Genomic DNA, 11,592 nt, shown 5'->3' with positions numbered 1-11,592 from the left:
TTATTAGGTTCTGAAACAATACACATTCACATCCTTTTGAATACAATACATTTGGCACAATAATGTTTACAATGAAATAACACTAATGAATGGCAAGAGATTAAAATTACATCCAGAAAGGAAAAAAATGTACAAATAAAGTATCACAATACAAAAAATTCCTAAAATTGAATACATTTTATAGTTAGCCAGAATTATTTTGCACATAATTTAAAAAGAGGTAATTTTTTAGCCTTTTTTTTTTTTTAAAAAAAAAAGCAAGAACGCATTGTTTTTTCACCTTTGGAGGAGAAAAATTATGTTTCTACTTCACAAAGTCCACAATGAGAGAACACAGGAGAACAGCTGTCCTTCACATATTTTTTTTCCACTCCTTTTTTTTTAAGAGAGAAAGAGAAAGGGGGTGGGCCTGGAAAGATTAGAAAAAACTGGCAGAAGTGTTAACAGTATATCTATTTTCAAACTCTTGTAAAAATGAAAATGAAACAATGATTACTGAAGGAACACACAAGGCTTTTTCTATAGACCTTCGCTAGATTGAAATCGGCCTGTGTGAAAACTTCACCAACCGGAGGCACCCCAGGTAGCCCAGCCGTGGGTGCTGAAAAGGGCCCTTTCTGGGACAGACAGACTGCCTGCCTACAGCTGCCAGGTGGAATGTATTATTTGACTTCCCAGCAAACTTGCCAGTCGCCCTATAGGAAAGGCCCAGTCCCCGCTGCCATGCAAACACCAGGCCCTTGGACAAGGCCATCTGGCATTGTGGTTAGAGCTTGCTTGGCTGTCCAAAGTTTATAATGGTAAAGAAAGCAGAAGAAAGAGCACAGTAGTTACACGTGAATATGATGGGCAGTATTGTCATGACTTCCTAAAAAAATGAGATGATGCCACCGTGAAGATGTTTCTGTGCTTCTACTCAACTCCAGAAGATAGTCTCTCCCCAGAATGTCAAGTTACCGAAGATAAATTAAATTAATCTAATGTTCTTCATCATTCACTGGTATGCCAAACACATGGATTGATATAATATTTAATATTTGCAATTATCATAAGAATAGATAATAATTACACCTGAGTTTTTAAAAAATAAAAACAAAAGAGAACTGAATGTCATCATTAGTAACAAAGGCTATGACCAGCCAGATGCAAATATGGACACAGACTCTCCATGGGCTCAAGAGAGTTACTGTCTGAGCTTTGAAACCACCATCAAACATGTTCCTTTCTCTCCCCCATCTCTATCAGGGTATAATAGAGCACGGGAGAATTGTATGTGAGATTTAATATAGCTTAATATATGTTTACATCTTTTAAAATAAACAAAATGAAATAAACAATACGAAGAATCCCCAACACACCCCCCACCCATCCCTTATAAAGGAATACACCTATCTCTCGGTAACTTGAACCAATACACTTACAGAGTATTGCACCTGGACATTATTATAATTATTCTGTCATAGACTAAAGTTTTATAATATGCCTGAACATGCAGCAGTTGATACCTCTATATTCAATGAATTAATTCCACAGGCCTTGCAGCAAACACTATATACAAAAATCTCAAATGTACAAAAGGCAAAAAGCTTCATTAGTGCCACTTTGCCACTCACAAGTATATATATTTAGGGGCAGCTGAGAAATCCACGTGCAACAGTTGGAATGGATTCCATTCCCTGCTAAATCGGTTCAGTAAATTAGGTAATCAAATGACCTCCAGGAATCATATACACAAAGCCACAGAGAACCCTTGGAAATGAAAGAATGTAACACTGTTAGCGTATCTACAGGAGGTAATGTCACATCCCTTAAATAGTGTCCACATGAGTTGCCATTGCATGTCACACGGAAACAAAACTGAGTACATCTTGCGACATTGTCAGTTTTCGAACAAGTTGCTCTTCAGTCTCCAGATACCCTTTGTATAACCCATGTTTAGCCTCATTCTGCTTATTCTGAAAGCAGATATTTCATATATAACTTTACATGTTTAATGTTTCAAACCACAACACAGTAGTACTACCATTTTGTATAAGTGCGCAAAAATAACACACTGCTGCAGAAAATAAATAGTGTTTATGCTAGGAACTTAGGATGAAACTGGAAAGAAAATTTGGGAGCTGAGCTTTGTTGGACCCCCAGGGTCCTGGCCATCGCTACGGTGGCCTCTGTGTCCAGGTAGAACTTGAATGATGAGGAATGCTACTTGCTGCCTTTTCTCTCCATTCATACACCCCCCATGTGTCACTCAGGCACTGACAGCATCCACCTTGGACGACCGGTTTCTCATTTTGTATTAGCCCTTTAATATCTACCTGTATTCAGACTGGAATTTATATCTTTTTGCCAATTAGAAAGTGGATTTGAAAATACATTTTTCAAATGTTAACAGAGTTCAAAACCCCATTTCTTTTTCCACAGAGAGGATTTCTTCCACAAGACGCAAACTTACATGACTTTGGCATGCTGAAAAGCCAACACCAAAGCAGGCAAGAGTTAGCCATTCCAGAGCAAACCAACCCAGCTGGCCGATCCTGCATCTCTGGTCTCCCTCCCTCAGAGGGCATGCCTCGAGGGCACCCTCCATCATGTGTGCGGAGAAGCACCAGTCTCTTCTCCAGGACAGAAGGACAGGGACGGCAGGCTGGAGCGCAGGAGGGAAAAGAAGCAAGAGGGGTCAGGATCTGTGTTCAATGGCAGAGCCGGAGTCTTCTTGTTTGCTTCCTTTTTTTTTATTTTTCTTTGCAGTAAAAGAACTGAAGTTGCTTCACTGCCAGGAGCCCCTGAGGAGTGGAACCAGGCTTGCCAACGGTCCAAACATGGCAGTGTATACAGCTAACTGCTGACCCAACGAGTCTGTATTACTGGTGAGACAAGAACCGAGAGAGCCTTCTTGTCACCAGGTGGGAGGGGGAGGTGGCCTGGGGCAAGGGAATGCAATAAATAGACAGTGGACATGGGGCTGGGGCTCCGGGGAGGAGAAGGAGTTCAAGACCTGCTGAGTCTCTGCAACACAGGAGTCCTCTCTGCACCCCTCCTTGCAGCATTGGCGAAGTCCAACTGCAGTGGCCTCTCAGGGCATCAGGTCTTCACCAAAGTAGGAGAAGCCTTTGAATTCCTCCTGGTTGATCTGCTTTACAATCGCTTCGTCCACAAGGGTGAGTACCGGCTCTTCCCGGGTAAAGTCTTGGTCAAAATTATTAACGTCTCTTTTGGTTTTCTGTGGGAAGAAAAGAGAAAGTGCTGAGTCGAGGCTGCCCTCCCTCCTGAGGGCCCCCCACGGGGAGTGGGCGCTGCACTGACCAGCCTGTCACCAAAGCAGGCCTCTAGCTACCAACAGACAGCAGACACAGGGCTGTTCCGATGAGGTAATGATGGATGGCCCCAGGACCGGGAGGTGACAAAGGAGGACAGGAAGAATGAGTCAAGGTGAGAAGGAAGAAGGGGTGAGAGAGTATGATGGAAAAGCAGGGAAGTGGGATTCCCACAGATGTGTGTGCGCACGTGTGTGTGTGTGTGTGTGTGTGTGTGTGTGTGTGTGTACGATGCAAACGTCCCATCTCACACCCCCTTCCAGCAACTGCTGTAACCTGGCTCCATTACGACTTCCCTCCCTGTGACCCAAGGAACAGACTTGAATCCCCTCCCAGAGGTCCTTCTTCCCCATAACCTGGCCACGTCTGCTCCACGTGACATCCTCTCTACAAGCCTGCCTCGACTTCCACTCACTCTCACCACAAACCCAATTTTGTGCTCCTGTGTTTTTTCAATTATTACACTCAGTGCATTGACTTGCCATGACGTTTTTATGCTTTCATCTAGACCAAGAGCTTCTTAAAGGCAGAGACCTTGTCTTATTCAACCTTGGGTTCCCAGCAGTTCCCCAGCAATAAGTGTCTACTGAATGAAGTAAGTAAACTCACTACTGACTCCCCAGCTCTGAAGGACCCACACCTCTGGGTTCAAGTTCCCAAGGTACAACTGTGTGGCTTATGGTTCCGGGGCCGGGGGCGGGGAGGGGTGGAAGGCAGCAATCAATCAATCTACAAAATAATCCTGGTTTCTGGAGAAAATCAGGAAGTATCAATAATGCTCTCTGCCTTTAGGGGCTTAGAGTTGAATTCGGGGGCCAGTAGTCCCGTCTATAGAACACATTGCATTCGTTAGAAAAACTTCCATGGAGAAGTCAGGGATTGGGCTAAGACTTGAAGAATGAGTTACAATTGTACTGGTCGAAATGGGAGGGAGGCATCTTGGCAGGGAGAAGGATGGAACAAAGGCAGGGAACACGAAGACAAAAGAAGCCTACGCAGGGCAACGGGTTCACCAAGCTGCAGGGGCAGAGTCTGGCGTGGGGATGTTGAGAGTTAGGGCTGGAGTCCAATGGCAAAGGCCTTCAACAGTGGGTCCCCTCTCACTCACAGCACAGAACATGACACCCAGAAGATTAAAGGCAGGGACTCCAGAAATACTTTTTTCAGACACTGATAAACTGGTATTACCCAGGATCAGTGACCTGGATGATGGAATAAATCTTGTGGAAAGATTCACATTATTATTTGTAGGAGAAATAATATTAATATACACTGTGCTCTATGGAAACCAGTAACCTAAAGAAGTTAATAAGCAGTCCATGAAAAAAGGAGGTTTTGACACAAAGCTATGTTTTCTACCCTGCTCATGGAGATTCGCTATGCACACTGGCAAGTTAAAGTCTGAGAAATTCTAGAGTGAGGAAATCTGGTTTGCTTCGTTTAGGCTAGCCTTCCTCAAGCTTGACATAAAACTTCTTTTTCCTAAATAGTTGATGAACACCTCTCCTGAGAGCAGCTTCTGGAGAACACAGTTTGGGGAATGCTAGTTTACAGTTTACAAAGAATCTTTGCATTTATTCGCTCATTCGATCCTCAGCACAGGCAGGTAACATCCTGATCTTACAGATGAGGAAACTGTGGCTCAAAGAGGTGTGGTGACTTTCCCAGGGTCACTGGACTGGGTAAGAGCAGAGCCAGAACTCATGTCTGGGCTTCAGTGTGACGCCTTCCACAGTGGGTAAGGTCTGGAAATCTGGACACGGGAGAAACTGGAAGATATAACAAGAGTCAAGTTCAACCAGGAGACATTTAGGTAACACTGCTAGGCCAGAATAAATCGAGAAAGGTCTGCCAGTAGGCAAACATGGTGGGAGACACCTGTGGGTCTGGGAAGATAGTGGGTAACATGGGCCGAGTGAGCTGCACAAGGGACTGTTTTCAAATGGCCCCAGATTGAAATCAGAATCACAAACAGCACAGAGCAGGGACAAACTGACTTTTACCATCTTTCAGCACCACCATTCCTGCTGGTTTCTTCTCTCTAGGCTTGAGCTGCATAGGTCAGTAGGTCTCAGAGACCTTGGAAGAGGGAAAGGAGGACACACAGAAAACCCAAAGGATCCCCAGAAACAGAACCTGCAGCTGAAGGGTGTCCATGCTGCCCCTGAGATGGGGAAGCTGAGTGGTTTAGTCACCTCTGCCAGCAGGGCTGGCCCCTGGCAGGAGAGCCATCTGTTCTCCCTCTCCAGTGTGTACAGAACAAGAGGAAAAGGAGGGCCCTGCTTGAGAGGGACTCAGGGGAAACAACAAAGACCATCCCCACAGTGGCGCATTGACGCGGGAGGGTGGCGCCTGGGCAAAGGGTGTGGCACCACCTCTTCTGAAGATCTCTATGGAAGGGGGAGGGATTAACTGACTGGGGAGGGTTGCAGGTTATGAACCCTCTGTGCCTGGTGATGCGACAATTGGGGAAGCATTGGGTATCATCCCAGCAGGCAAGCCAGGGGCATCCACGCTGGGGGGAGCTGGAGCTGAAGGGGACAGTGGAGTAGGTGGCAGTAGGGAGAAAAAGAGTCAAGGGACAGGGCAAGAGGAATGCTCGGTTTGTAATGTCACTAAGGACAGGCCATGCTCAGATCTATGGTAGACTGGTATAATCCAGGCAGAGGGCTCGCTGTGCAAGGCGTGAAGGCAGGAGATGCCTTCACCATCTCTCCTAACTTGGCACCCACCACACTGAGGAGGCCCCCTCTTTTCAACTAATGTATGATATAGTGACCAGGATACTCCAGGTCTCAGAATCATTCTCAGGGCAGGAACACCTCCTTCCCAGCTCCCTCCCAGATGGCTGCTAGTGAGAGGAACCTGAGTAGGAAGAACTTCAAAAAATCTGTAAGCTCTCTGGCACGGCCTCTCCCTATGGACCTGATTGTGTTTCACCTGTTGGTCATTAGGGTCTGTTAATCATGGAAACTGGTTTCATTTCTTGAGGTCAACTGAGCATAGTGGTAAAGCTAGATTCTACAGGATGTCTGAAGTTCATAATTGAGACATCTGAATTACAGGATCCTGAAATACAGGATGCTGCTGTGAACCAGGGAACCAGGTTCAGTCAATACAGCTAGTGGTGTCATTCCCCGAGGACCTTAGTTCCATGGTGGGCTAGCTTGGAGAGCCATTTAGCTCAGCTCTGAGATTCCTGAGGTCCCAGAATCATCTGTGGCATTTGAGAGAATATGCCATTCTTTATGATCTTTACAGATTTGGCTCACGCATCTCCTTATACAACTTTGCCCCTACCCTACTTTCCTTGGAGATGTTTTAGATGCATGTGAGTTACCCATTTCTAATTCAAATAACCATCCCCATTATGTGCAGTCTCTAACCGTTAACATTAGAGGCTTGGGAGATTCCCACAGCAAACATCTCTGGGAAAAGCCATCCCCTATTAATGGTATGTAGGCAGCACAGCATCCTCAAATTTGGAAAGAGCAGCAGAGCACATTCTTTGCTCACTGATTTTATTCTTAGAAAAGCTGCTACCTCCCTCAAAGAGCAGCCACAGGACTTGACTTAAAGGTTCTGAGGGGCAGGCTCTCAGAGACATTGTTTATCCTGGTCCATAGTTATCCCTGCCTAACCTAATGCCTGCATGTCAGGCTCCTGGCCCCCACTGCAGAGCCTGAGAGATGACAGTGATTCTAACTCTGCAGTCCTCTCCTAATCCATGAAGCCTTCCTTCAACCTTTGGCCCACACTTGGGGAAGGCTGCATAGAGCAGGAGGAAGATCACTGGCTGAACTCATGCTGATGACATCCTTTCCTGGTTATTGATGCTGTGAAGTTAACCCCTTTAAGCCGTGGTCTTTTCATCTGTCACATGGGGGTGGTAACAGGCACACTATAAGTTGCCTTGAGGACTGAGTGAGATGCGATGTTGGGTTCCTTCTGCAGAACCTGGCATACAGAGGGCACTCGATAAATGATAGCACCCATCATGCCTTTGCACTGTAGTACCCGTGTGCCATGGGCATGCATCATGCACAGCTTGGTTGTTAACCAACACAGTGCATGGGATCTGCCCATCAGTGAGTTTCCTAAAGGTAGGGGCTGAGTCTTACCTTCCTCTCTGTGCCTCCAAATCCTGAACCAGGGCTCAGCTGGCGCCTGTCTGCATATCCTAGTGCTTCCTCCAGCAATTGAGATGCTTCCATTGTATATCACTGCTTTTGGGTTCTAAAGTCCTGAGTTCTTTCAGTCACCTGCTTCTGAGGCCCTTCAGGAGCTTATCCTTGCCTCCGCCCCCAGCTTTATCTCCCTGGCACTGCCCAACTGTGGGGCTTCCTCCTGCCTCCAGCCTTGCATAGCTAGCCCTCTACCTGGAACGCCCTCCCCCATACCTGCCTTCTGCCCCTCATCCACTCAATTTCCCCACCTCCATGTACATGCCCTTCCTTCAGGAACCCTCTTTGTCCCGCCAAGGCTACTTGAGCAAAGCTTCTTGTGGGTGCCCTCACCATCTCTCCTAACTTAGCTCTCACCACACTGGGGAGGCCTCTTCTTTCCAACTAATCTATGAGCACCTTGTAGGCAGAGACTGGGTTGAACTCACCAGTCTATCCCCAGCCTAGCACAATGCCTGGCACATACTGCACACTCCATAGATATCTGCTGGAAAAAATAAGAAATGCACTTCTCTTGCTGCTACTTTATCTAGAGCCAGTAATGTGATCTGGATTCAGGGCCAGGGGTTGCTGTCCTGTCAGGGGGTGTTTTGATTTTGGGAAGTGGAGGCCGGGATCGGGGGAGATGGCTGCAGTCTGATTCATGAAGGGCCTGGAGCCAGGCATCCCAGACTACCACTAAGCCAATGGGGCCTGCAAAACAGGTAGGCTTACGCCCAATTAATGACATTTCTTCTCCCGGGACTTGGGGCGCTAGAGTTCTCTAATTGCTGACACAAGACAGAAACAGAAACAGGTCTGTCCAGGGTTTGGGAAAACTCCATCAAGACAGACATGTTTAGGAACTTGGTAGGGATGCCCCTGACCCTTGTAGTTGGTGTTAGGGGAAAACAACATTCCCAGTTCCTCTGGCATCGTTTCAGAAATAAGGTCTTGAATTTGAGAAATCTGGGATGGACTCTGGGGGATGGGCACATTTTTGGTGTCTGTAGCAGGGGAGCAAGGTGGAACTGAAGGAAGTAAAGTTTCAGGTCACTCCAGATCCCCCTCAGAGACTGGGCCTGCCTTAGAGCTCAGGCCGCCCCAAGGCCTGGTGGTATTGGGAGCCCAGGAAAGAGGTGGGCAGGCAGCGTCAGGGCTTACTTCCTGTCTCACCAGCACAATCTCTCACATCCCTCACTGTGCTGAAGTCACAAACTCCAGTTTTCCGAGGAGTCAGCAGCGTCTGCTTCTGTCTTCATCTGATTCCCAGGAGGTCAACAGATGACTTTGGTTTAAAGCTCTGTGGAAACTCCCTGATCTCATAGGCTGGGGAATGGGGCTGACTTTCATGTGGCTGCCTTGCTGGTCCCTGCCTTCCCCCTTATCTCTGCTTGGTGTGACAGCAACAGCACAAGCAGCATAGTAACCCCAAGCCAGAGGTCCTCTGCCTCATGGGGTGTGACCTGAAGTGAGACACGCCGTCTCTGCATTTGGTCTCCCAAATGCCAGCATCCTTCCAGGTCCCACATGAGGCTCCTTCTTATGACTTCCCTAACTCCAGTCTCATTCCACCCTGCTCTCCCCCCAGTTCCTGTGGCACTGCCTGGATCACGCATTTAGCCCTTTTGCTATTATATGTGTGTCATAGTCCCCATCGGAGCCCTCAAGGGAGGGCACACAGTAGACACTTAACGTTCACTGGCTGGAAATAATTTTTGTCACTCTAACAGCCAAACCCCAAGTCCATCCTAGCTTTGAAATGTCCATATTCTTATCTAAGCTCCACTTGTCTCTTTAAAATATTCCAAAAGCAAAAGAATTTAAATAATTAGAATGCTTCCTCAACATGAGATAGATTCTCGCATAGATGCACATATTCTTTATAGCCATGCATTTGAATGAACAGAATATATGTGTATATGTTTATACACACCTGCTGATGTGTGACGTTAAATGAAATATGGAAGGTATCACTGCATAGTGCCCTGCCTGGCAAAAATGAGGATTTAACTCTCAAGTTAAAAATTTCACTAAACATAATCATCCGTCATCCCTTTTTCCTCTTTATAATTTTGTTAACCAAGAAATGTTCATACTTTTGGATTTTCTTTCTAGTAAACAGTTCAAAACATACTATTTTTAGTAGAGACGGGGTTTTTCCATGTTGGTCAGGCTGGTCTCCAACTCCCAACCTCAGGTGATCTGCCCACTGCGGCCTCCTAAAGTCCTGGGATTACAGGCATGAGCCACCGCGCCGGCCATTTTATTTTTAACTCTATCTCCTCTTTAGAAGGTGGTAGCCAGAGGTGACTGCTTGGTCCCTGCCTCTGCAGTCTGACCAGTGCCAAGTGCAGTGGTGTTACCTTCTACTTGGCATGAACAGTTAAATTACATTAAGGTTGTGTGAGATAGTATCAATGTTTTATCATTTCCTAAGTAGCTGTGAGAAAACATTGACACTATCTTAGTTGTATCAATCCAACTTTACCCTATTATGAGTTGAATTGTGTCTCCCAGAAAAGATATGTGAAGTCTTAACCCCCAGCACCACAGAATGTGATCTTATTTGGAATAAGTTCTTTGCAGATGTAATCAAACGAGAATGAGGTCATCAGGGTGGGCCCTGATCCAATATGACTGGTGTCCTTGTAAGACGGGAAATTGGACACGGAGACAGACACGCACAGAGGGGAGACTGTGTGAAGAGACACAGGGACACGTGTGTGAAGACTGAAGCTGTGCTGCACGAGCCGATGAATGTCTGCGGCTACCAGAAGCTGAAAGAGGCACGGGAAGATTCTTCTGCAGGTTTCAGAGGGAGCAAGGCCCTGCCAACACCTTGATTTTAGATTTCTAGCCTCAAACCGTGAGATAACACCTTGTTATCTTCTTGTCATTTCTGTTGTTCTAAGCCACCCCCAGGTTTTGGTACTTCGTTACAGTAGCCCTGGGCAACTAATACAAACTCCAATCTTATTTTTCTGAAATTGATAAAAATTTTTCTTTAAAAAGTAGATAAAGTAGAGAGTTGAAATCTCACTGTATTGCCCTGGTTGGTCTTGAACTCCTGGGTTCAAGCGGTCCACCCACTTCGACCTTCCAAACTGCTGGGATCACAGGGGTGAGCCACCATACCCAGCCTGAAATTGGTTTTTAAAATCCAAACATCATCCTTTACACTTAACCTTGATTTCTTATTTTGGAGCATATTTCTAGCCTGTCAAGAGCACCATGATTCTGCAACGTACCTCTCTGAATTTCAGTGTATTTACCTAGGAAGTAGAGATAACAAACACACCTAGCTTTCTGAGGGTTATAGGTAAACTCTAAAATACAATGCAAATGCTATTCTAATTCTATCATCCATCTTATCTACTCTATCTTCCAGCTCTATGTCAACCCAAACTTTGATTGGCATGCCTCCAATCTCTCTATGGGGACACTTATACAAATATTATTTAGGACAGGATAAGGCTCAGAGCTCTTTGACCTGGCCCCTGAAACAGCCCTCTCACAAAGTCGACATCGAGTTCCACCAGCATTCTTTGGGGTGCGGTTGTTAAATTCATTGAGAAGCAACCAGCCATGGTCACTGTTTCATTTTGCTCAGTTGCTTTGCTGGAATAAAGATATAAATGCCTGGGTATTTCTCTGCTGGAAATGAAGTTAATTGCTCCAAGTGGTTACTGCTGCCCGCTGCATGTCCACAAACTATCGTCTCATTAAGAACATCTAGAAACTTGCTTTCATAGTAACCATTTCAAAGTGCCCTAAGTCCACATTTTCCCAGTTTCTGAATACTTGGAGACTGTTTGCTTTTCTCTTGTCACTTGGTATCACTACTCTATCCCATCATTTTCAATTTACCAAACAGTAGGCAGAGCAGGTTCTTCAGCAACCTGGAATGTAATTCACCTGGGCCTACACTGGAGTCACCGGGGGGAGCTTCAACCCACTGAGATGTTGGTTCCACTCTAGGGATTCTGTTTAATTGCTTTGGGATCTGGTCTGGGCATGGAATAGTAAGGCTCCCCAGGTGAGCTTTATTAAATGTAATTTGCCTGTCTTGGGTTTCAGTTTCCTCTTAGTGGTTTTCACCCTCATCTTTGTAC

The 11,592-nt window shown here is 46.0% G+C and overlaps 1 protein-coding gene and 1 long non-coding RNA gene across 2 annotated transcripts in view; one reads left to right on the top strand and one right to left on the bottom strand.

Annotated features, from left to right (window-relative positions):
* Positions 1-254: 254 nt before the first annotated feature.
* The window catches only part of PRKCE (protein kinase C epsilon), a 300,957-nt gene continuing 289,619 nt past the window's right edge, over positions 255-11,592 (bottom strand). The window contains exon 14 of the mRNA XM_017512711.2: positions 255-3,220. Within this exon, the coding sequence (XP_017368200.1) occupies positions 3,074-3,220 (147 nt within the window). The 3' untranslated portion in view covers positions 255-3,073. The remainder of the gene's footprint in view (positions 3,221-11,592) is intronic.
* On the top strand, positions 3,149-11,116 carry LOC108292080. Its single transcript, XR_005197454.1, has 3 exons — positions 3,149-3,429; positions 3,823-3,975; positions 10,057-11,116. It is a non-coding gene; the product is annotated as an uncharacterized LOC108292080 (long non-coding RNA).

The sequence above is a fragment of the Cebus imitator genome, unplaced genomic scaffold (assembly GCF_001604975.1).
Source record: "Cebus imitator isolate Cc_AM_T3 unplaced genomic scaffold, Cebus_imitator-1.0 Scaffold476, whole genome shotgun sequence".
Lineage (NCBI taxonomy): Eukaryota > Metazoa > Chordata > Mammalia > Primates > Cebidae > Cebus > Cebus imitator.
The sequence above is the reverse complement of the archived record's forward strand: the minus strand, read 5'-3'. Positions and strand labels throughout refer to the sequence as shown.